The 26708-nt window shown below is 43.9% G+C and overlaps 1 protein-coding gene across 1 annotated transcript; it reads right to left on the bottom strand.

Moving 5' to 3' along the window:
* Window positions 1-1699: 1699 nt before the first annotated feature.
* Window positions 1700-25418, bottom strand: LOC116353702 (uncharacterized). The gene is made up of 8 exons (XM_031791412.1): window positions 25224-25418; window positions 24559-25067; window positions 17051-17193; window positions 8852-8946; window positions 7885-8114; window positions 2911-3239; window positions 2629-2685; window positions 1700-2465 (listed from the first exon to the last, which is right to left on the bottom strand). Exons 1-8 carry the CDS (start codon window positions 25416-25418, stop codon window positions 2161-2163), a joined length of 1863 nt encoding a protein of 620 aa, XP_031647272.1. The 3' UTR covers window positions 1700-2160.
* Window positions 25419-26708: the final 1290 nt, after the last annotated feature.

Here is a 26708-nt window from a genome sequence, read left to right as displayed (position 1 = left end):
GGAAGTGCATTGGAGATGTCGTACCCACTGTGACTATTTAAACCTACCCTAACCAAAAATCGTGGATAGATGGCGGCATTCACGCAAAACTGAAAGCGCGAAGCACAGCACTCAACCATGGAAAGATGTCAGGGAATATGGCAGAGTATAAAAAGTGTAGTTATTCCCTCCGGAAGGCAATCAAACAAGCAAAATGTCGGTATAGGGACAAAGTGGAGTTTCAATTCAACGGCTCAGACACGAGACATGTCTCTTCCCCTTAATCTACGCCTGAAGATGATTTAAAAAATGACATCACCTGGGTTTACCTAGTCAATCTATCATAGAAAGAGCAGGTTTTCATAATGTTTTGTACACAATGTATGTGGGATAACATAAAGCAGTGTTTCCCAAACTTGGCCCTGGGGACCCCAAGGGGTGCACATTTTGATTTTTGCCCTAGCACTTCACAGCTGATTCAAATATTCAACTAATCATTAAGCTTTGATTATTTGATAACTGTGTAAATCTCTGTGGTACTCTAATTAAGACAAAACATTTTCATTAACCTAGCACCATTAAAACACAACCTGTAAAGTGTTGGTCCCATGTTCCGGGAGCTGAAATAAAAGATCCCAGAAATGTTCTATACGCACAAAAAACATATTTTGTTCAATTGTTTTAAACAAATGTGTTTACATTCACATTTCAGTAATTTACAGTAGAGAGTGCGTTAATATTTTTTTATGTACCTGCTCAGCCCACAACCCTTGCACTGAGCGACATGGGACTACATCCCTAAATCCCCATTAGTGAGCATATCTCTTTTGCCAAGATAGTCCATCCACCTGACAGGTGTGGCATATCAAGAAGCTGATTAAACAGCATTATCATTACACAGGTGCACTTTGTGCTGGGGACAATAAAAGGCCACTCTAAAATGTGCAGTTGTCACACAACACAATGCCAGAGATGTTTCAAGTTTTGATGGAGCGTGGAATTGGCAGGGATGCAGGGATGTCCACCAGAGCTGTTGCCAGATAATTGAATGTTAATTTCTCTACCATAAGCCGCCTACAAACGTCGTTTTAGAGAGTTTGGCAGTAAGTCCAACCAGCCTCACAACGACAGACCACGTGTATGGTGCCATATGGGCGAGCAGTTTGCTAATGTCAACGTTGTGAACAGAGTGCCCCATGGTGGCAGTGTTGTTATGGTATGGTCAGGCATAAGCTAAGGACAACAAACGCAATTGCATTTTATCGATGGTAATTTGAATGCACAGAGATACCGTGAAGAGATCCTGAGGCCCATTGTCATGCTATTCATCCGGCCCCATCACCTCATGTTTCAGCATAATAAGGCAGCACGGCCCCATGTTGTAAGGATCTGTACACAATTCCCCGGGAAGCTGAAAATGTCCCAGTAGTTCCATGGCCTGCATTCTCACCAGACATGTCACCCATTGAGCACATGTAGGATGCTCTGGATTGAGATGTACGACAGCGTGCTCCAGTTCCGGACAATATCCAGCAACTTTGCACAGCCATTCAAGAGGAGTGGGACAACTTTCCACAGGCCACAATCAACAGCCTGATCAACTCTATGCAAAGGAGATGTGTCACACTGCATGAGGTAAATGGTGGTCACACCAGATACTGACTGCTTTTCTGATCCATGCCCCCACCTTTTTTATGACGGTATCTGTGACCAACAGATGCATATCTGTATTCCCTGTATTGTAAAACCCTAACGAAAGATCTAAATAATTTAATGTAATTAACTGATGCAATGTAACATATTTGAAATGGTTGTTTATATTTTTGTTCAGTATACATTGTTTACATAGTAAAACAAGCCTATTTTGGGTTCTGCGATGTACGACATTTGAACTAAGCCTAGGACAAATTATATTTTTTAATAAACAATATGTAGATATAATTAATTTACAAGTCCAAAAATGGATGCACCAATTACAGATTGCAACAAAACATGTAGTCAGTCTTTTGTGGTAATATTACAGAAAACCACTAACCAGACAGACAAAATATGACTTATCCTGAGATATGGCTCACTAGAGATCATAAAGATGCTAGTTTTAAGCTTATCGTCAGATAACATAAAAGATTTCTGTACAATAGCCTATGTCAAAACCCAGAATTCATTTTCTGTTGAGATGGTTCACCTTCTCTTTCTTCTAGGCTGGATAAAGGTTGAGCACCTGGAAAGGATGGAATGAAGAGGGGAGGAATGATCGCTGAGATCAGAGATGAAACTTATGGTGTCGGAGAAAGGATTTTTCACCCAGATGTAAGTGTTGCCTGGCACTAGTTCAGGGGAGCTGCAGTGGTCGGGTAATGTGAGGTAGTGAGGGGAAGCCATGGCTTTGAAATGGCCATGCGAGGCAAGCAAAGACAAGGCGTTTACTATCCCGATGGACCGCTCGTTCATCTTCACGGACACACTCGCCACTGTCCCCAGCAGACCTGGACAAACACACACACACACACTTTCAGATCAGCGTTGTGAAGCCAATGTACATCAGTGTCAAAATGAGAGTAGATTCAAGGGCTTCCCACTGTTCTTACTAAAGATCAAAGTAGTGAGTAATGTTTCCTGTCATCTTGTGCTTCAAACTGGAGGTCTTACCTCTGCTGTGACACAGGACTTCAGTCTTCAGATCCCCCAGTGGTAGAAGTCTGGGTCCTGAGGATAATGAACAACAGTCTAATCAAATGGACAGAGACAGACTCCAGGCAGGGACACATCAGAAGACTCCTCCTTTATCTTATATGAACTAGATATAGAATTCAATATTCATATCACTTGTCTGACTTGTAGGTTGGTCTTTCAGAGACCTTTCAGAGATAAACAGACGCAACTCAAGCTGTGGCATAAATCACAGATCGATTGTTTCCTGTTCCCACTGACCTGGAATCACGTTCTTGGTGGTGTTGTGTGGTTCAGGCCTTGGGTGCAGGACCCCGGCGCAGCAAGACCACAGGGATGTGTTGGGGTAGCGGTGCCCACAGCAGGTGAAGCCTGGCTGGGTAGGATAGAGCAGGTCTAGCCCTGGGGCAGAGCAGCAGGTCTGGGTGGAGCCGGCCTCCATCAGAACACTCCCACAGCACTGGGTATCTTCTGTGAGCCTGCCCTGAACCTGCAGGTTGTACAGACTCCCTGCACAGCACTTCATCTGGCTGCTGCTGGGGTTGTACACCTTCCCTCCACAGCAGGACATGTTTCCCAACCTGTTGTGTCTGTGCAGAGAAAAAATATTTGACCTCCCAATAGAAAGAGAGCTGTCATGTTGGGTGAACTCAGAGCCATGTTGTACAGATTATTTATCATTTAATGGATTTTACCCATTACACTTTGATGAATATAGCACTCAAGGAAATGCAATCTGGAGAGTCTAGCAGCAATAAGAATGATTCGTTTTCATTGATTGCTTGTTTCATGGCCAAAGTATTGAGTAATGGCATCGGTATAAATTCAGACTGCCATGCAACTTCCTGAGGACCTAACTAGGAGGTTGTGACCCACAGTTTGAATGACAGGGTTAGAGCCTTTAACATTGGAGCATTGTTTGTTAATTATGTGTTCGACCACGTTTCCACAGACTTTAGATCAGCTTGTGAAGCCGCTGAAGAGTGTAAAAACATGCAGTATCAGCCAAAAGTTTGGACACACCTACTCATTCCAGGGTTTTTCTTAATTTTTTCATGTTTCTACATTGTAGAACAATAGTGAAGACATGAAAACTATGAAATAACACATATGGAATCATGTAGTAACCAAAAAAAGTGTTAAACAAATCAAAATATATCTCTCATGAGGACCGCCACAGGAATGGAAAGTAGCCACCCTTTGCCTTAATGCCAGCTTTGCACACACTTGGCATTCTCTCAACCAGCTTTACCTGGAATGCTTTTCCAACAGCCTTGGAGTTCCCACATATGTTGAGCACTTGTTGGCTGCTTTCCCTTTACTCTGCGGTCCAACTCATCCCAAACTCTCAATTGGGTTGAGTTCAGGTGATTGTGGAGGCCAGGTCATCTGATGCAGCACTCCATCACTCTCCTTCTTGGTCAGATAGCCCTTACACAGCCTGGAGGTGTGTTGGGTTATTGTCCTGTTGAAATACAAATGATAGTCCCACTAAGCACAAACCAGATGGGATGGCTTATTGCTACAGAATGCTGTGGTTGCCATGCTGGTTAAGTGTGCCTTGAATTTTAAATAAATCACTGACAGTGTCACCAGCACAGCCTCCCCGCCTACACACACCATCACACCTCCTCCTCCATGCTTCACAGTAGGAACCACACATGCGGAGATCATCCGTTCACCTACTCTGCGTCTCACAAAGACAAGGTGGTTGGAAACAAATATATAAAATATTGACTCATCAGACCAAAGGACAGATTTCCACAAGTCTAATGTCCATTGCTCGTGTTTCTTGGCCCAAGCAAGTCTCTTTTTCTTATTGGTGTCCTTTAGTAGTGGTTTCCTTGCAGCAATTCAACCATTTATTGAAACATTTATTTTACCAGGTAAGTTGACTGAGATCACATTCTCATTTACAGCAATGACCTGGGGAATAGTTACAGGGAGGGGAAAGGAGGGGGGATGAATGCCAATTATAAACTGGGGATGATTAGGTGGCCATGATGTTATGAAGGCCAGATTGGGAATTTAGCCAGGACACCGGGGTTAACACCCCTATTCTTACGATAAGTGACATGGGATCTTAAGAGACCACAGGCCCGATCAGACCATGAAGGTTGAGAGAATGCCAAGAGTATGCAAAGCTGTCATCAAGGCAACTTTGAAGAATCTCAAATATAACATATTTTGATTTGTTTAACACTTTTTTTGTTACTACATGATTATTTCATAGTTTTGATGTCTTATTCTACAATGTAGAAAATAGTCAAAATAAAGAAAAACCTTGGAATGAGTAGGTGTGTCCAAACTTTTGACTGGTACTGTAAGTAGATTCATGTGTTTTTTTTGTTTTGTTGTTTTTTTGCAGAATTTTACCCCTTTTTCTCACCAATTTCATGGTATCCAATTGTTTAGTAGCTACTATCTTGTCTCATCGCTACAACTCCCGTACGGGCTCGGGAGAGACGAAGGTTGAAAGTCATTTGTCCTCTGATACACAACCCAACCAAGCCGCACTGCTTCTTAACACAGCGCGCATCCAACCCGGAAGCCAGCCGCACCAATGTGTCGGAGGAAACACTGTGCATCCAACCTTGGTTAGCGCGCACTGCGCCCGGCGCGCCACAGGGGTCGCTGGTGCGCGATGAGACAAGGATTTCCCTACCGGCCAAACACTCCCTAACCCGGATGACGCTAGGCCAATTGTGCGTCGCCCCATGGACCTCCCGGTCGCGGCCGGTTACGACAGAGCCTGGGCGCGAACCCAGAGTCTCTGGTGTACCCCATACATGGTACACTTTTCTGTATTCCAAATAAACACACTTCAGTCAATAATTAACAATATTTACTTGGAACATACATTAGTAACATTCCTCAAATGCCAAACAAGAGTCAACCAGTTTCCTCTTAGAGTCAGACACCAAGGTCAAGCACAAGTCACACAACAGGGCGAAGTACAAAAAACAACTACCCATTGTCGGACCCCTTTCTTAGAGACCAAAAAGCAGACACAACATGTCTTAAGAGATGTCTGGCTGTCTAACTGTCTGAACGCCTCTGACTGGAACAAGGGAAGTGAAGTGCAGAACAGTTGGGGACCTTTTGGCTGCAGCAGTAGACGCCCTGTTGAACCATGTCTGGGAGGCTAACATAAAGTAGTCTGTATGACATGGCGCATCCATTTGGCCGCCCACAGAATTGTTCCACATCCTGAGGGAGTGGAACAGTGGGAATGTTCTTTTGAATCACAATTAAATCCATCAATGTCTCTCGCACACAAAGATGCACACCCAGTCTCACACAGTGGGTGGGGAAATCGTTTCTGCAGTTAATTATAGTACAAACGCGGAACGTTAGTCCATCGTATCTGATGATGACTTCCACTTCAGAGTTTACAGTGAATTATTTGGTGACTGTAGAGTCCAATCTGAGATACACAAACTTTATTGCAGGTGGGGCCTATGCAGTCCGTGTTGGAGGGGGCAGGCGGCATGGTTGCACGTCTCCTGAGCAGTTTTTGCTGTCTTCTTTGTGCTCCTCTCTGGCAGAGCTGCCGCCAGGTGGAACGGTCGGCAGCGGCGTCCACCAGGTCTGTGGGTTCGATGTTGCACTTCTTCAGCGACGTTTTCAGCTGGTCCTTGTAGCGCTTCATCTGCCCCCCTGCAGAACGCCGGCCAATATGTAGCTGGCCATACAGGATCTTCCATGGCAAGCACTCCTGAGACATTCTAATGACATGCCCAAGCCAGCACAGTTGGTGTTGGGTGACCATGGCCTCCATACTCTTGCAGTTGGTCTTAGCAAGTATTTCTGTATGCGCCACACGGTTGCACCAGGTGATTCATAGGATTGCTGCAGGCATCTTATGTGGTATCGCTCGAGCTGCTTGTTGTGGCGACTGTAAGTGACCCAGGCGTTACAGCTGTAAATTTGAGTAGAGTAGTAGTTCCCTGCTTACAGTGTCAAAGGCCTTGGAGAGGTTGACAAAGGCCATGAAAAGGTCCTGTTGTTGTTCACGTCACTTCTCCTGGAGTTGCCGTGCCGTGAATATCATGTAGACGTACTCCTCTTCTTTCTGAAGCCGCATTGTGACTCTGGCAGCATCACCTTGGCCAGGACCTTGCAGGCAACAGCCAGATGGACTTGTCAGCCTTGTTCTTATATATGGTGACAATGTTTGCAGGCCGCCACTGTTGGGGGACGATCTACCGGTCCCAAACCTTCTGGTGCAGAAGTAACCTCCCTTCTTAAGTAGCTCTGCCGGGATGCTGTAGGCACCAGGAGTCTTATTGTTTTTGAGGGAACGGAGAGCTGATAACACCTTTTGGAAGGTTGGTGGATGGTTATGGTCTTGAATGGGTAGACGGACAGGCAGTTCTTCCAGGATGGAGTGGTCTAGGAGAGAGCTGATTGAGTAGTGCTTCAAAGTGGTCAGCCCACCTGATCAGGATCTGGTTTTGGTCCTTCAAGAGAGAGACCATCAGCTGTTTTCAGGGTGGTGATGGAGCGACTTCTAGAGCCAGGGGTAGCTTTAGCTGAATTGCATGTAGTTTTTGTCTGCATAAATGTGTATTTCCTGTGCCTTATTCGTCCACCATTCGTTCTGCAGAGCATGCAAGGTTGTTTGCACGGCCGTGTGTGATGCACACCATTGCTGGCAGAGGGTAGCAGATGTGGGGCTGTTGAGAGGAGCCCTGTGCGCTTTGTGGATATTGTCCAGTAATGTTGCGATGGCGTCCGAGTTCTCATCAAATCAGTCTTGATGTTTCCTACCTCTGTAGCCAGTGGAGTGGGCCTCTGCACTCAGAAGAGGCTCAGTCTCCCTCAGAATTTCAGAGAGAGAGCTACGGAACTTTCACAAGCTGGGTACAGTGCAGATGCCTCTTAAAGGTACTTCTGCAGGCGCATATTTTCACCTGGAGTTAAGCCAGTATCATACGGTTATCTGTCCAGCATTCTGCACCCCTCATGGCACGTGTCAGCAGGACGTCAATAGTGTCAGAACGTCTCACTATGCAGTAGTCGATCCGGTGCCCGTGTTTGGAGCGTGGGTGCATCCATAGCGTTTTATATTTGTTCTTCTGCTGAAACAAGGTGTTAGTGACAATGAGATCAAAGCTGTTCTTAGCGCCTTAGTTCTGCCTTTAGGCACTCTGAACTGCTCTTGCGGACAGTGATAACCCCAAGTGTTTGGGATAAACTTCCTATAATTTCCAGCCTTCCAGAGCTACTCACTTGTGTCCGTTGCAGCAGATTTCATACTGAGGGTAGTATGTCTCCTCCCCACAGCAGTGTTTGCCTGGATCGTTCAGATGAACTCGTGAGCCACACACCATGTCACGGGATGGCAGATACAAGTGGCCACCTGGGGAGCACTGGTACCCATCCTCCACCGCACGGTGCAAGGTCTGGTTACAGCACAGCACCCCTCGGTCCTCTATACCATACGGAGTTGTACCGCAGCACTGGGAGAGAGACACACCAGTCAGCAGGGTAACAACACACACACAAACACACAGCATGTACAACAGACACACATACAGACAATTTCATACACTCACAAACGGTAAGCATGCAAATTCCCACACAATCTCAAAAGAAAGTCTACACGCTAGAAAAGAGAGTCTAACTTTCTTACCAGTCAACACATCCTCTACCGACAGAGTGTGAAGCGATAAAGGAGACCCAATGAGAACTATTGTTATTCATTGTATGACTAACGCACACACAAACGATGAGACACTAACTGGTTGTGGGTTGGGACTTACAGAACTAACGATGCAGATGGAAATGACATAGTACAGCATATAGCCCAAGTAAAGCAATCACCAATAGAAATAGTAATTGTTACTAGCAAAACATGGGACAGATTTTCTCCCTAATAGACTTTTAGATCAAGCACCAGTCTAAAATATTGGCCTACAGGTATGAACATTCTGACAGGACTGAAAATGGGTCTGTGGACAATGTATAGATTCAGGCTCGTCTTCAGATATTTAGACTTAAAAAAAAATAATACATCCCTGTACTGTATAGCTTTTGTCTTTATTGCTTGACCAACAACTCCTCAGCAAGCGGATGGAGGATTTAGCTGTTTTACTTCAATTTGACTGAGATGAGGACACATTTTTTACATAGCGTAGGAGGTTCAGTGAACTAAGCTTTAGCTATAGGCCTAAGATCTATGGGCTAATGGACTTACCAGGTTTTTCCCAAACACCCTTCTGGACAGCTTCCCGGCACAGCAGATGTTGATGTCTGGATTGTAACAGACACAGCTAGCACCTTTGTAGACACCTGGTTAGAGAGATGGGAAGGATGGAGGACAGTGATGGTGATGGAGGTGACCCACATGGAAAAAATACTAGTTTACTATAGAACACTACAGAAATTCCTAGAAAATTATATAGTAAACTGCAGTATCCTACTATAGTATCCCTCAATCATGTGTAGTATTTACAATACAACGTTGTAGTATAGAATACTACAGTAAATAATAGTGTTATCTGAAAAAAACACTACTGTAAAAAATACAGTAATGTCCGCACAAACACTACAGTCCCCCCCACCACACCCCATTTTTATTAAACTATAGTAAATACTACAGTATTCTATGTTCATATATACTCTGCCCATTCCCCTCCCCCATATCCCAATTTGGGCCACCCATAAGTGACAAACCACCATGCCAAGTATCGACCATATTGTGTTCCTTACAGGTCATAGAAAAGAGCAGTATCACTGAACTATCCAGAGCACAGTCCTGCCTTATGGAAAATGTGCTCTTTTAGTATTTCTTCAGTAGGTTTCCTCAAGGAGAAACCCTCCACTTCTATGTCAAATACAATAAAATAAAAACACTATAGTAAATACTAAAGTAATGCAAAAGCAGTACAGGAATACTACAGTATAGTACAGTCCGCAGAAACACTACATTAAATACTACAGTAGAGTACAGTCTGCAAAAACACTACATTAATTACTATAGTATATACACTACAGTTATTTTACTACATTATATATACTATAGTTATCTGTAAATACTACAGTAAAGTCAGCAAAAACATAACAGTGAACACTATAGTATTTATACCATTATACCATTTATACCAGTATACGATAGTATTTTTTTCAAATCAAATTAAGAATGGTAAATAATCCATGTCAACCAGGCTAATATATAGTCCATTCGGAAGGTATTCAGACTCATTGGCTTTTTTCTACGTTACAGCCTTATTAAAAATAAAAAAACAAATACCTTATTTACTTAAATATTCAGACCCTTTGCTATGATACCTGAAATTGAGCTCAGGTGCATCTTGTTCCCATTGATCATCCTTGAGATGTTTCTACAACTTGATTGGAGTCGTACCTGTGGTATATTCAATTGACCCAATGGTCACTCTGATAAAGCTCCAGAATTCCTCTGTGAAGATGTGAGCACCTTCCAGAAGAACAACCATCTCTGAAGTACTCCACCAATCAGGCCTTTATGGTACAGTGGCCAGATAGAAGCCACTCCTCAGTAAATGGCACCTAAAGGACTCTCCACGAGAAACAAGATTCTCTGGTCTGATGAAACCAAGATTTGAACTCTTTGGCGTGAATGCCAAGTGTCACGTCTGGATGAAACCAGGCACCTCTCATCACCTGGCCTATACCATCCCTACGATGAAGCATGTTGGTGGCAGCATCATGCTGTGGGGATGTTTTTCACCGGCAGGGACTGGGAGACTCGTCAGGATCGAGGGAAAGATGAACAGAGCAATGTACAGAAAGATCCTTGATGAAAAGGAGGTCCAGAGCACTCAGGACCACAGACTGGGGTGAAGGTTCACCTTCCAACAGGACAACGAACCTAAGTATACAGCCAAGACAACGCAGTAGTGGCTTCGAGACAAAATCTCTTGACAGACTTGAAAAGCGCTGTGCAGCAACGCTCCCCAGCCAACCTGACAGAGCTTGAGAGGATCTGCAGAAAAGAATGGGAGAAACTTCCCAAATACAGGTGTGCCAAGCTTGTAGTGTCATACCCAAGAAGACCCTAGGCTGTAATTGCTGCCAAAGGTTCTTCAAGAAAGTACTGAGTAAAGGGTCTGAATAATTATGTAAATGTGATATTTCAGTTTTTGCTTCGTCATTATGGGGTATTGTGTTTAGATTGCTGAGGAATAAGGCTGTAACGTAACTAAATGTGGAAAAAGTGAAGGGGTCTGAATACTTTCTGAATGCACTGTACGTGTGCAATAGATTTAAAAAACAGGTGAGACAAATGCGTCAATCATTTTGAAAAAAAGTTGATATAATATAGGGAGAATTTTTTGAAAGGGCAGCCCCCTGTGAGCATGACACATTTTATAGAAAAGCTTATGTCTACTTTCTTGTTTGGGCCTCTTGGAGACAGAGTGTTGAGGGAATGTATCCAAAAGGACTCCAAAATGAAATTGTCAATGTTACAGATTCTACAGACATGTTTTAACTGACTGATCAGGAGGCTTTTCTTTAGGAGGATTAGGGTGGAAACTACCACATCTTAGAAGCGTGTTTCGATCTGTGGGTTTGCTGTATAGATCGGTGAGGAGTGTCATTTTCTTTGGTGATCTGAATGTCAAGGAAGCTGACACTAGAGTAATCAAAGTACGTGGTGAAACGAAGATGATCATTTTACTTATTAAGAAACTCATGTAACATCTCAAGACTCCCATTAAATAATACCAATACATCATTTATATAACGTCGATATAGTTTGATCTTCAATAGAAAGGGATTTTGCTCAGGGCTGAGAATGCAATCGTGTTCTAAAAGTTCCATAAAGATTGGCATAATTGGGGGCCATCGTACTCCCCATAGCAGTTCCTATTGTTGGTAGAAAAAAGTTACTTCTATACATAAAACTGCTATTTGTGAGTACCAACTTTGCTAGGTCTTTGATACATGAGGAGCTAGGCCCGAAAGTCTATAGGGCATTGTTCTAAAAAGAAGCTTAGAGCCTCTAGGCCACCTTGGTGGGGTATTGACAATCTTCACTCTCGCACTAACTCTCTTTTATCCTGTCATCTCTCCCTTCTGCTAAATCCTTCTCCCTCCTGTCTCCTGATTCTTCCTCTTCGACCCTACTCTCCTCCCTTTCCGCATCCTATGACTCACACTGTTCCATTTCCTCCCTGCCAGCTTGGTCCTCCCCTCTTGCTCTGTGGCTAAGTGACTCAATAGAAGCTTACAGAACAGGGCAGCTGAGCGAAACTGGAGGAACCCTAAACCTCCGGAGGACCCATCATCCTTTTACTTCCTCTTATCTACCTTCTCTTCCTCTGTATCCACTGCTAAAGCTACTTTCTATCACTCTAAATTTCAAGCTTCTAACTCTAACCCTAGGGAACTCTTTACACCTTCTCCTCCCTCCCTTCCACTTTGAAAAGAAGGTTGACGACATCCACTCCTCATTCACACAGCCTATTGAGTCCACTGGTCCCACTCGCACAGAACTACCCTACGCCTTGACCTCTTTCTCTCCTCTCTTTCCAGATGAAATTCTGCGACTAGAGAGGTCTGTCCACCTGACAACCTCCCCGCTCGACCCCATCCCCTCCTTCAGACCATCTCTAGAGACCTCCCATTCCTCACTCCCCCCATCAATGACCACTGGCTGCATCTTCCCTGACTTCAAAATGGCCCAAGTCGCTCTCCTCCTCAGGAAAATAAACACTTGACTATCTGACCTCTAAAACTATAGACCTGTATCCCGTTCTTTTCAAAACACTTGAGTGTGCTGATCAACTTTCTCGTTATCTCTTTCAGAACGATCTTCTTACCCTAACCACCTTCAAGACAGGTCACTCAACCGAGACTGCTCTTCTCTGTGTCACGGAGGCTCTCCGCACTGCCAAAGCTGACTCTCTCCTCTGTTCTCCTCCTCCCAGGTCTATTCACTGCCTTCGACACCGTGAAAAATCACATTCTCCTCTCCACCCTCTCAGGGCTCTGCGTCTCAGGCTCTGCACACTCTTGGATTGCATCCTACCTGGCAGGCTGCTCCTACCAAGTGACGTGGAGAGAATCTGTGTCTGCACCACGTACTCTCACTACTGGTGTCCCCCAGGGCTCGGTTCTAGGTCCTCTGCTCTTCTCTCCATACACCAAATCACTCAGCTCTGTCATATCCTCACTGGTCTCTCTTATCATTGCTTGGCGGGTGACAACTACTTTTCTCCTTCACCCCTTTTGACACCATCATTCTTTGGGGATGCTTTTCTGCAAAGGGGACAGGACGACTGCACCGTATTGAGGGGAGGATGGATGGGGCCATGTATCGTGAGATCTTGACCAACAACCTCCTTCCCTCATTAAGAGCATTGAAGATGGGTCGTGGCTGGGTCATCCAGCATGACAACGACCCAAAACACACAGCCAGGGCAACTAAGGAGTGGCTCCGAAAGAAGCATCTCAAGGTCCTGGAGTGGCCTATCCAGTCTCCATACCTGAACCCAATAGAAAATCTTTGGAGGGAGCTGAAAGTCCGTATTGCCCAGCAACAGCCCCGAAACCTGAAGGATCTGGAGAAGGTCTGTATGGAGGAGTGGGCCAAAATCCCTGCTTGCAGTGTGTGCAAACCTGGTCAAGAACTACAGGAAACATATGATCTCTGTAATTGCAAACAAACATTTCTGTACCAAATATTAAGTTCTGCTTTTCTGATGTATCAAATACTTATATCATGCAATAAAATGCAAATGAATTACTTAAAAATCATACAAAATCGGCATTGTAATAAAATACTTGTTCTCACCACTGTATATATTGGTTAAAAGCTTAAATTCTTGTTCATCTAACTGCATTGTCTGATTTACAATAGGCTTTACAGCTAAAGCATGCTATGCGATTGTTTGAGGACGGTGCCCCACATCAACATATTTTTCTACCGGCAAAGGCTTCATAAAATCACAAATAGCAATTAAATATTCACTTACTATTTGAAAATCTTCCTCTGATTTGTAATCCAAAGGGTCCCAGCTACAACATGTATGGTTGTTTTGTTAGATAAAATCCTTCTTTATATCCCAAAATGCCCATTTAGTTGGCGCCATCGATTAGAGTAATCCACTCGTTCAACATGCAGAGAAAGGAATCCAAAAAGCTACCACTAAACTTTTTTAGAACAAGTCAAAATATCTAATCCTCAGGTAACCTAAAATGTAATTAAACTATAATATTTCATACGGAAAGAAGTATGTTCAATAGGAAAGCAAAATTAGCAGGTACGAGTCCTCTTCGTCGTGCGCGCACAGACTGATTTCCAACTCTGACTCCCAGTACTAAAACTCAAAATTCTTCATCGTTTGGGAAGAAAGAAGCCTGAAACCTTGAACAAAGACTGTTGACATCTAGTGGAAGCCATAGGAATTGAAATCTGGTTGCTGGATTTGGATATGACCCTATAACTTCCATTGTAAGAGCATGGGCTTTCACAATAAAATAATTTCCGGGTAGGTTTTTCTTTGGATTTTCTCCTACCATATCTATTGTGTTATAGTCTCATACATTATTTTAACATTTCTACACTCTTCAAAGTGTTTTCTATTATATGCATATCCTGGCTTCTGGGCCTGAGTAAAAGGCAGTTTACTTTGGGCACGTCAGTCAGGCGGAAATTCAGAAAAAAGGATCCTAGCCTGAAGAAGTTTTTAAGATGAATGCACTAACTGTAAGTCGCTCTGGATAAGCTAAATGACTAAAATGTAAATGTAAAATGGACAATGTTTATGCCTGTAGAGCAGTAGAGTCTCCTCAGAGTAGGAAGGGGAGGACCATCCTCAATTAATTTAATAATCATCTAAATAGTGAAACATTTACAAAAGTTAGCATTTTTAGGTAAACTTATACTAAATATAATAACATCAACAAATAATTGATTAAAATACACTGAAGGTCTACAGTAGTCTCAACAGCACTCTGTAGGTTGGCACCATGGTTTAGCCGGAGGACAATTAGCTTCTGTTCTCCTCTGGGTACATTGACTACAATACAAAACCTAAGAGACTCATGGTTCTCACCCCCTCCCATAAACTTACACAGTAATTATGACAACCTCCGGAGGACGTCCTCCAACATATCAGAACTCTTCCAGCATGAACTGACGTTGTCCACCCAATCAAAGGTTCATAGAATTTATCTAGTACTGAAAGCATAAGCTACAGCTAGCTAGCACTGCAGTGCATAACATGTGGTGATTAGTTGACTCAAAGAGTGAGAAAGACAATTTTCTTCCAAAATTAAGGAGAAGCAAGAGAGAGAGAGATTTGGTTGTATTTAAAGAAAAATGCAGCTAGCTAGTTTAGCCTACTCAAATACCCAGCTAGAACAGAGAGGGGTCCTATGCTAGCTAGCTGGCTATGACTATCTAACACTGGAACTCCAAGTCAAGGTACGCTGGTGTAACTGCTAAACTGCTAAACTGCTTTCTGACTGTACTGTATGATTATAGTCAGTTTAGTAACGCATTAGTTCTAGGTGACTATGACGTGACAACGATGTAGGCTGTGTATAGCGGTTAGTGGTCATGACATGAAGGTTTGTCTTAAAAAAATGTTTTGCCTGGTCATAGACAGTTGATGTGTTGTGTAGTGAAGTCTACAAGCGAAGAAAAGGTGGGAGGAGGAGAGCGCATACAGTAGATAGTTGCACAAAGTGTTTTTATCTGGCTGTTATGAAAGTGAACTGTTTGCGTGTGATCAGGGGTGTATTCATTCCGCCGATTCTGTTGAAAAACATTTCTTAAACAGAAACAAGCATAATCAAGTCACCTTGATTACTCAAAATTCTCTTGACCTGTCCACCGATGTACATATTATTTCATAGGCCAGGTTGTAGCAACCTCAAGATGGGTACAAGGAAAGTTTGAGTATCATGCAGTAGCCTAAACCTATCGATGGTACATTGAGCTGGGTGAATGGAATATGAATGACAGTAATCTAATATGCTCCAATAGAAATAAGACGAAGCTCTTAAAAAGTATCATCCTCCCTCAACTTAAATGGCACCGACCGCCACTGCTCTAGATTATTTAAGTAGGTGCGTTTCACAGTGGTGTATGACCCGATGAAGATCCAACTTGGATCAAAACGTTATCTTTATTGTGCTCTGATTAAATCACCCTGGGACCATACCAGAGTTGCGGAGATTCCTTTTTTCTTCTATGGAAATAAAGGGCCACACAAATCCAACACTACAGCAAAGTTTCATATATAGGGATGTTTCAGAGACAATATGGTGCTGATTCATGCATGGGTAATGGTCTGGTAATAAAATAATCATACATGGGAAAAATTCCACTAATTGTTTCATTTTCCATTTTTGTTCAGCCAACCATTCTGGAGATTTTAGCCCGTAACCTTAAGTTGCACAGTATAATTATTACATGACTAGAGATTTTACAAGAAACACTTTAGAGAGCGGCCAAGTGAAACTAAAGTCATATCTTTTGAAATACTGGGAATGGGAACCTCCCCAGAGAGGAGAGAGGTCAGAGATAGGCTTGGCAATTATAGGGGCAGCAACATTAAAGAAGAAAGGGTCTAAACAATCTGACCCAGATGTTTTTGGGGGGTCAAGTTTAAGGAGCTCCTTTAGCACTTCTTATTTTTTATTTTATTGAACTTTTAAAAAAACTTGGCAAGATAGTTAAGAACAAATTATTATTTACAATGACAGCCTACCAAAATGGCAAAAGGCCTCCTGCGGGGATGGGGTCTGGGATTCAAAATAAATTTAATAAAACAAGAGAAACAAGATCACGACAAGAGTGACAACACAACACTACATAAAGAGAGACATAAGATGACAACATAGCATGGCAGCAACACATGACAACAAAGCATGGTAGCAACACAACATGGCAGCAGCACAACATGGTAGCAGCACAAAAGAGAGTACAAACATGGTTGGGCACAGACAACAGCACAAGGGGCAAGAAGGTAGAGACAGGAATACATCATGCAAAGCAGCCACAACTGTCAGTAAGAGTGTCCATGATTGAGTCTTCGCTGCAGCGAACTGAAAAGAAGAGCGACCCAGGGATGTGTGGACTGGCAGAATGGGTGTTGTTTGTGGAGGATGATGGCTGCAGAAGATATCGCAGAAGGGGGGAGTGAGGCCTAAGAAGGTTTTATAAATAAGCAACAACCAGTGGGTCTTGCGACAGGTATATAGAGATGACCATCATTGTATCGGCTGGAATTGAATAGATGGAGCGGAGTCAAACGTGGATTTTGTATATGTTTGATACCGTTCCATTTATTCCATTCCAGCCATTACAATGAGCCTGTCCTCCTATAGCTCTTCCCACCAGCCTCCTCTGAAACACACAAACATACAGACACTAGCAGGGCACCTTGTGCTGTCTTACATGGGGTGTGGCTGAGTGTTCCATCAAAGCGGGCCTGGTCATGAGAGTAGCTTTGACCCTGGTGAGAGCTAGGGTTCACACAGCAACGCTCTGTTGTTGGGTTGAAACAGGCACCTAGACCATAAGGCTTCTCCCCAGGCATACTGGAGGCATGTGGAGAGCGAGAGAGAGAGAGAGAGAGAGACACTTAGATGCAATACAAACACATGCACATAAAGACACATAAACAAACATAATGTACACAAATACACATACAAGTTTTACCAAACTACATAATAGTTTTTAAAAATCATGTTAATAAACATAATCCACCGTCGTGTTTCTAACTATTCCACCACTCTTGTTCTACAGAGAAAGGTTTACAATTAAAGTGCCCACTTTAATAATCCCAGTGTCAATGTGGGTGCTGGCCAGGTACGGCGCCTCACCGGGGCTAAAGGGTGCTATAGCAACGTCACAAATCTGCATAGCCCAGTTAAGCGTTTTAGTATTATTATTTTTTAAATAATTAAGAGTTATAATAATTAAGAGTAAGAGTTAATAACCAGCCATTCTGTTCCCAATCCGATCCCTGGCATCGTGCACGTGTGTGTGTAAGGCTACGTTATGTGAGTGTTATGATCCCCAGTTTCTGTCTTGTGGTTTGTGTATTTGTATGTGTGTATTTTTGGAAATGGCTTCCTGGATTCCTCTAAGCAGCTGATTGGTCAGCCTCATTGCAAATTGGAGCTGACCCCGCCCCCTCGTCAGGATACACCTGTATCCCATTAGACTCCTTCTCCAGCTATATCAGCCAGTCTTCTGTCTACACTGTAGAGAGTTGAATCCTGGGTTGGTTGTTTCTCAGAAAGATGATGAGTATGTCCTATGTTGGTTTTTGCTGAGAGACAGGGTTTTGTGACGTATTTTGTAGCGGTCCTGCGGAGGTATGTTTATGTCCAACGGACTGTTTTGATTATTGCACTTGTTTGTACTGTTGTTTAATTTGTTCCCAGGGTGGAAGGGGAAGGCACATAGGCAGTGCTTAGGCAAGAGGCCTGCGGGCATACAAAAGCCGTGGTATTTACTGTCTATACACACTAGGTAAGACCTGGGGCCTGTTGCACAAAAGTAGAATTAAGACATCCGGGATAAATGACTCAGCTGAGCTCAATGAAGCCAAAACATGTGCGTCCAGGCTTAATTGGTTGCACAAAGACCAAGCCAGGATGAGCAGACACGGATTCATTAAGCCAGGTGAAACCAATCCTGGATAGGTGCGCGCTCACTCAAATAGACCCCGCCACAGATCACAGATTAACTGATTTACCATGGCAACTAGAGCCGCGTACTTTTCCCCGTCGGAAGCACAAATCCTCATGGAGGCATACGAGGAGGTAAAAGATATAATTAAGAAGAAAGGCAACACCGCCACAGTGATAAAGCAAAGAGAAAAAGCGTGGCAAAGTATTGCAGACCGCCTGAATGCGTAAGTAGTGCACAATTACACACTCACCGCTCCGCTGAAACATCACAATTACAATTCAAATATTTAATTCACATCTCCAAAAATGCAGTTGTACTGTAATTATGAAACGGTTAAATTTTTTATTGAAATGCACTGCAGATATGAGTGAAATTGTGTAAAGTAACTCCATCACACTGTATAAAGCTATGATACATTTTTTGATATTTTTACTGAAAACAAGACAAAAATACCAAGTAATTTTTTGCAGTGTGACTCCATTAAGTGTGTGTGTGTGTGTGTGTAGATTAAACATGAACGGGCCAAAACGGACATGGCAGCAGGTCAAAATCAAATACAAGAACATTCTGCAGAATGGTATGGTCCCTGACTAATATTTAACAAAGCACAAGCATATATTGTACCCAGAAGGTGCCTGCTCACACATTGTCTGTACTGTTTTAGCAGTGAAAAAGAATACCCACAGACAAGGCACGGGTGGTGGGTCACCAAAGGCTGACCTTACCCCAGCAGAGGACATGGCCTTGGAGCTAAATAAAGGCAGGCCCGTCTTAGAGGGGATCCCTGGGGGGAAAGAGAAGAGCATAGGTTCCTCCCAAGATGCCACCCGCTTCATTCAAGGTATGTCCTTCCACCTCTACATGGGATACAACCACATTCATATTGAATCAATTTGGACTGTCTGACTTTGGTTTACCTATTGCCTTGCAGTGTCTGGCAGCACTGTGTTCCTGTTAGAGCCACCAGCACAAGCACCAGACGATGCTGATCCAGTGAGTACTCCATCAAAGGCATACTGTAGGCCTGGCATGTCTTGTCTACTAGCTTCAATATGAATCCGATTAAATGTGATAGGGTGAAGGCCCCAGTGCAGCAGCAACAGCACATGATGGAGACGATGATGAGGAGGAGACCATCTCTCTGGATTCCAGAAGGCATGAGGTATCATGTTAAGACTGAAAGTACTATTTACTCTACAATGGTGAGGAGTCCTCATCAAAATCAAAAAATCTAATTTCTTTTACAGGACCCAGATGCTATACAGTGGGAAAACCAGCCTGGCAACAGTGCGTATTAATAAAAGGACACCACATCCTGCCAAATTCCAGCTGCGCTAATTGTATTGTGTTCACAGAGCTCACAAGCTATCAGAAAGTTGTATGGCAACCACCTCCGGCGCCAAATAGAACTGGCAGACATGGACATTCAGTACAAGAAGAAAAAGATGGAAAATCTTGCACTGGAGTTCGAAATAAAAAAAGAGGACAATTAGGAAACTGGACCTTGAAATAAAAAAAACTTGAGAGGGAGGTGAGATATGCCTTCAATGTACACTGTATGCTAACTGTAACACAAATGTATTAATCATTATTTTTCTTTCCTCCCCCAGCTCCAAGAAGATGACACAGCTCAAAATAAAAATTTGGTATATTCTCGTAAAGTCAAGTGAGCCATGACATATGAGCTCTTATTGTGAGCACACAGGACGGTGGCATCTTTCTAAGTTTTTTTTTATTTTCCCAGCAATCAGTACAACCAAGTCATCGTTATAAGGCATCGCCCTCTTTTGCCCACCCCCCCAGCACCAGGTGTGGCCACTAGCCTATATGAAGGCCCAAAATTGTGTGTTCCTTTCTGCTCTGACAATGGCATGCCCATTCGTGCGAGATGTGGTGGATGAAGAAGCACTTGTGCTGAGGAGAGCCTTCAGGCGAGAAAGGGTCTTCAGGGACCGGTTGGACCCACTGGCCTTCCCTGATGACCATCTATATGAAAGATACAGGTTTTCTGCAGATGGCATCAGGTATCTATGCAGACTACTGGGTCCCAGGATTAAGCACCGCACTGCACGGAGCCATGCACTGAGTGTGGAGCAAATGGTTTGTGTGGCCTTGCGCTTTTTTGCTAGTGGAGCCTTCCTGTACTCAGTGGGGGATGCAGAACAGCTGAACAAGGCCACAATTTGCCGCACAATAAGGAGTGTGTGTCTGGCTATCAAAGCATTAACAGATGTCTTCATCTCCTTCCCTGGCCACAGAAGACTCTGTGACATCAAAGAGGAGTTCTATAGGATTGCAGGTAAGAGGATCTACAAATTACAGGACAATTGTTAACACATAGTAGGATACTCATTACTTTGTGTGACAGGTTTCCCCAATGTCATTGGTGCAGTGGACTGCACACACATGGATAAAAGCCCCCTCAGGTGCCCATGAGGCCGATTTTGTGAATAGGAAATCCTTTCACAGCATTAATGTTCAGGTGAACATAACTTTTTGATATTGTCCATTGACGAACACTCTGCATTGCCAGTGATGTGCATTGATTGGTGTAATATTCCTCATCTTATGATTTCAGATGGTCTGCAATGCTGACTGTGTGATCAGCAATGTTGTGGCAAAATGGCCTGGCTCAGTCCATGACTCCAGAATCTTTCGGGCCTCTGAAATCTATCACAAGGTAAGCCACACAACCCCTATTTATAACCATCATGGCTGTGTCAAGAATATCACTGTTTATGAGGTAGTAATGATGAGATTTTGTGTTGACAGGTGAATTCTCTGTGTTGCTGGGAGACAGGGGGTATGGCTGCCAGCCTTTTCTCCTGACACCTTTCAGACCCCCAGGAAGCACAGCAGGCCTACAACCATGCCCATGCCAGGACCAGGGCCAGAGTTGAAATGACCTTTGGCCTCCTGAAGGCACGCTTTCACTGCCTTCACAAATTAAGGGTCAGCCCTGTTAGGGCATGTGATATTACTGTGGCTTGTGCTGTCCTCCACAATGTGGCCTGCCTGAGGAAGGAGAGGGCCCCCAGAGTGCCACCAGCCATGGACTGGGACAATCCGGCAATCTTCCCTGATGACGACAGTGGTCGGCTGCTGAGGGACCAATATGTGTTGAATTATTTTAGTATGTGTGCTTTCAATTTTGGTTAAATATGTCCTGCGGTGGCAGAGGAATTTGGTTTTTTGACGAATTTGGCCTCTTATGATGTTTGTGCGGTATACTGTGTGTAATACAAGGCTGCAGGGAGGCTACTGCATCCATTCATTTGTCTGTTCAGTTGATGTGTATGGATTTGTCCTGCATTTATTTTAGTGTGCAGACATGCAGGGTGTGTTATATACAGACCTTTGAATGTGTATGTATCATTTTGTATAATATGCTTGGATTCTGTGCTTTCCATCTTGTAGAGTCACTGTGACTTCAGTTTCGAAAGGAGCTGATGGTTTACCTGCTTTGTTTTGTCCTTATTCAATAAAGGAACATAATGTTACACATTGTGTTTTTATATTCATATGGAATTTGTTTATATGACAGAGTACTAGGGCCACACTGAAGAAAAAGGATAAAGTCATAAATTTATGAGGCTGATTCTTTCTGCAGAAAAGCTACATATTGTTTTTACAGTTTTTTTTACTTATGACAATGTGATACTTAATATTCTGGCACATCAGCATGTCTTTGTTTATGAAACCATACTGAAGTACAATTTCACGAAATGCCCCACATCTGTCATTTTAACAACTGTCCTCCTTTAAAACAACTGGTTACAATATTATGACTTGTGTTTTTTTCCCCTCTGTGGCCCTAATATTGTATATATAGCCTTATAGTCTATGGGAAACTGTAAATTATCTAATGATAGCAACATCATCTAAAAATCATTTTTTTATCCAAAATCATTGAAATTAATGATCACAAACGTTTAAATAATAAGTGGGTCTAGTTATATGTGATAACAATGTATAGTGAGCAGTGAAATAACTATTGGTTTCCATTTGTGGTGACTGCTGACTGACATTAGGGATGAGATTAAATAGATCCTGGAATTTAGCCTGGTCTGGAGCAGGCTAGCTCCACAGAATAAATCTCCATGGTAATTTATACCATAACATATCCTCCTGCCCCCTATCCATCTTTAGTGCAACCAGATTACGGATCAATTGAGCCAGGATCACCAAGATATCCTGGCTTAATCCCTTATCCTAGTTTTGTGCAACAGGCCCCTGGGCGGACCACCCCCTGTGTTTTGGTTAGCGCACCAGGTGGTGCTAAAATGGTAAGGTAAGAGAGGGGGCTTTGACATTTTGTTCCGTTCAGCCCCTTTTCCCCAAAATTACCGTGTGACGGAATAAATTCCCAGTAAAAGGTCAATTATCTGCCTTTGTCATCCTTACTCGCACCTACAGTCCCATACCTCTTCCACTCCACGGGGAGTGTATTTGTAGCAGGGTGTTGTGATCACTCTTCCTAGAGGGGTACGTAAATCGACTAGCTGGAAGTTTGATCACTATCTCGCTCCGTTGCGATGGACCTTTTTTCTGATCAAGAGAAGAGTACGAGTAGTAAATGACAATCCAGACCCTGTCACCGATGAGTGTTAGCACAGCCACTCTGATTTAAGCCAGTCACCTGTTGAAGAACCAAGGCGCCCTCTTCAGCGTTATTCAGCCACAAAAGTTGGACAGCAGGATCGCTACATCAATCATAGGTGGTATCTGTCACACTGCCAGTAAACTCTACATGTGTGCGCAGTTTTTCCTGAATGCGGCGTGTAAAAACCTACCTAAGAAACATAATGGAAAACCCTTGATTTAGCAACCTTGCCAGCTTGTTCATACACGCAGAAAGAATGGATATTATTCCATTCATGTCTGATGTGATAGACATTTAATGTTAATCCGTAACATTATAACCAATGCACACCAGGATGCGTGTATATCGTCGGCCTACAAGTTGTTTGCATAGAAATATAATCACTGAGATTGATAGCCAGTTCGTTTTACAAGTGTGCACAGTTAACAGGCATATCGAATCCCCGAGCTGACAAGGTAAACTGTTCCTAGGCCGTCAAAAATAAGAATGCCTTCTTAACCGACTTGCCTAGTTAAATTAAGGTTAAAAAAAACATGCATATAGGTTAAATGCATTGCACTTCTCTTTGTGGCTGCACTTTGAAAAGTATTCATTTAATTTCTGACGTTGTGATAACCCTTTCATCCGAAACATTATTACCAATGCACAGTTTGATTATGCACTTGTTGTCGAATTTTGGATGTATTGTTATTGCTGAAAGACCTTGCCTTTGCACATGAAATAGGTGTTTGTCATTGCCTTGTGGTCACTTGTATTAGGCTTATAGCTATTTGGTCAATTCTTTGGCCAAATTCAATTGGAAACGATATATTTATGTAGGGGAGTTAAAAAGTTTATTCCATCAAACTTCAAATTATTCGAATAATACGCAGAACAGAACAACCAGGTTGTGGGTCAGTGGCTAAAGCCCGCGAACAGGAATATTCCATGTTCAGACAGAAGTCAGATCGCTATGATCGCCAGGAACTTTACTTTTGGTGTCAATTTATTGTTGCACTACTGGTGCTACCCGTTGACGTTAGGTAGGCAGCTACAGTAGCTGAATGATAACATCTTCGGGTTTTGTTTCATAAATTACATTTCATCTGGGTGCTTGCGTCACCTACTAACACCATGGTACTACTCGTAGTGTTACTACTCGTAGTGTTCTCCAACGTCTGAGAAAACAAAGGTATGTTGCAGTTACTGTTTGAATGTTAAATGACGAGACAGAGGCATTGATGCGAGTAACCAGTCTTGTTCAGTACATGACAACGCATCCGGGTGTCTCAAGCACCCCGGTAAAACACAAGACTTGCCGTAATGAACATTTACCAACAGATGGCATCACTGTGCCATCTTACACCCATAACATCTTCCATTTAATAAAATAGGACAGGAGGTGTCAATTCACTAACAAAACAAACCTAGTAACAATTTCCAACATGAACAGTTTAGTCTTTTTTTCTTTCAGGTAACAACACATTTTGATATTCTCTTCACTTTTATCTCTGTCAACAATCCCTGGTGGGAAACCTACAGATTAAGTATTTTTGGTGGCTGGGACAGACGCCCGCAGCGTGAAAAGACAGGGGGCTTGTCTGCGAGGACTGCGGGTTCCCGCACAGGCGTGTCACCTGAATGTCTAAGGGGAAAATTGATGGGCAAGGGAGCGACCGACCTCTGATGCCCTGGCTCTTCGCCCAGTGCCTCAGGCCCCATGTGACTTGCTGGGGTTCCGTCTTTTGTCATGCGACCCCTTTGGCCATCAGGGTTCTGAGGACGTGCTGGCTCAGCAATCCGAAGGTCAACCCTGTTACGACGGTACAGTGATCCATTCACTTCGACCAAGTAGGAGCGTGGTGCCACTTTCTGTACACAGGATCCGAGTCTCCAGAGGCCTGTCCGGTCCCCTGGTAGTGGCTTCATTCGCACCGTTTCACCCACCCTGAGCTCAGGTAAGTCTTTTGCCGGTTTGTCGTAGATGAACTTGGAGACCTGTCTTCTGTGACGTAGCTTCACCATCACGTCTGTCACCACACATGGCTCCAGGAGAGTGCTGGCTACTGGCAGAGCTGCTTTTAAGCGGCGTGCCATGAGGCGCTGTGCCGGGCTGCTGTCCATGCCTTCTGTCGGGGTATTGCGCCACTGCAGGATTGCTTTCCAGGCATCTTTGCCCTCTCGCAGAGCCTTTTTGCAGAGGTTCTTTGCGATTTTTACTGCGGACTCCGCCTTCCCATTAGCTTTTGGGTGTCATGGTGATGAAGTGATGTGCTCGAATTCCCATCCTGCAGCAAATTTTCGGAACTCAACTCCGGAGAATTGGGGTCCATTGTCTGAAATTACCCTATCTGGCTGGCCATAGCGGGCAAACTGAGCCTTGCAGCGTTTGATCGTTGTCTCTGCTGAGAGGTCGGGGAGGAGGTCAATCTCCCAAAAGTCTGAGTAATGATCGACTACCAGCAGAAAGTCTTTGCCACTGTGCTGGAAGAGATCTAGACTTACTATCTGCCAGGGGCGCATCGGTAGCTCGTGGGACATCATCGTCTCTCTCTGTTGCTCAATGGCATATTCATTGCAGATTGTGCATTTACTGACATAGTCTTTGATTTCACTCTGCATTCCTGGCCAATACAGTGTGTCACGTGCTTGTCTGTAACAGGCCTCACCTCCTATGTGACTTGAGTGCACGCGTGCCAACATCTCAGGGCGCAGAGACCGGGGAATAACGACTCTTGAATATTACTCTGTTTTGAACACTGAGCTCCTTTTGACTGGCCAATATTCTCTGACGGCTAAAGCAGTTTCTTCCCTGCAGTCGGGCCAGCCCATCAGAATCACAGACCTCAATGTCTGGAGTTGCCCGTACCTGTCTGTATGCTGTCTGATTTGTATAAGGCGCTGGTCCGTAACATTAAGGTAGTCAGCCTGGTTGATGTGTTCAACATCCACTTGCTCTGTTTGTAAGCTGCACACTGCGTGTTGTTCATGCATGGAGCGTGTGTGAGTGCCTGATGCAGTAGCCCTGCTGAGCGTGTCACTCACATCTCTGGCACTGGCTTGTACACCACCTTGAGGTTGTAGTTTTGTAGGGCCAGTAGCATGCTCTGCAGTAGTTTTGGGGCATTCAGGAGAGGCTTGCTGAATATAGCAATAAGGGGCTTGTGATCCGTCTCTGCGGTAATATTGTCGCGCCCGTACAGGTAGTGGTGGAAGCGTTGGCATGCAAACACAATGCTGAGGCACTTCTTCTCTATCTGGGCATAGTTCTGCTCTGTTGGGGTGAGTGCCCTAGAGGCGAATGCCACAGGCTGGCCCTCCTGCATGAGGCAACAGCCAAGTCCATACTGGCTTGAGTCACTCTGAATCATGACAGGTTTTGACACATTGTAGTATCGCAGTACAGGTGTCTGGGTGACCAGTTGTTTTATTTCCCTCACCGCTGCGTCATGTTTTGGGAGCCAATGCCAGATGGTGTCCTTGTCCATGAGCCTCCTCAGTGGCTCACACACTTCAGAGAGCCGCGGTAGGAATTTGGCCAGGTAGGTGACGAATCTGACGAAGCGCTGCACTCCCTTCACGTCAGATGGGTGGGGCATTTCCAAGACAGCCTTCACTTTTTCAGGATCCGCCTTCAATCCGGTGGAGGACAAGATGTGCCCATGAAAGCGGACCTCTGGCACTTTAAACTGAAGCTTTTTTATGCTTAGCCTTAGCTTGACCTGTCTGCATCTGACCATCAGGGCCAGCAGCTTGGCGTCATGGTCACATTCTGCCTCATCACTGTCCCCACAGCCCACTACGAGGATGTCATCTGCTATGGGTTCCACG

Source organism: Oncorhynchus kisutch, linkage group LG15 (assembly GCF_002021735.2).
Source record: "Oncorhynchus kisutch isolate 150728-3 linkage group LG15, Okis_V2, whole genome shotgun sequence".
NCBI classification, from domain to species: domain Eukaryota; kingdom Metazoa; phylum Chordata; class Actinopteri; order Salmoniformes; family Salmonidae; genus Oncorhynchus; species Oncorhynchus kisutch.
The sequence above is the reverse complement of the archived record's forward strand: the minus strand, read 5'-3'. Positions and strand labels throughout refer to the sequence as shown.

Coding starts and splice junctions, on each gene's coding strand:
- LOC116353702 (XM_031791412.1), bottom strand. CDS start 25,418: ATGTCCCACGAGCTACCGATGCGCCCCTGGCAGATAGTAAGTCTAGAT. Junction 25,068..25,223: donor GCTATGGCCAGCCAGATAGG/GTAATTTCAGAC, acceptor CTCTGCAAAAAG/GCTCTGCGAGAGGGCAAAGA. Junction 8,115..8,851: donor GGGTGTTTGGGAAAAACCTG/GTAAGTCCATTA, acceptor TCTCTCTCCCAG/TGCTGCGGTACAACTCCGTA.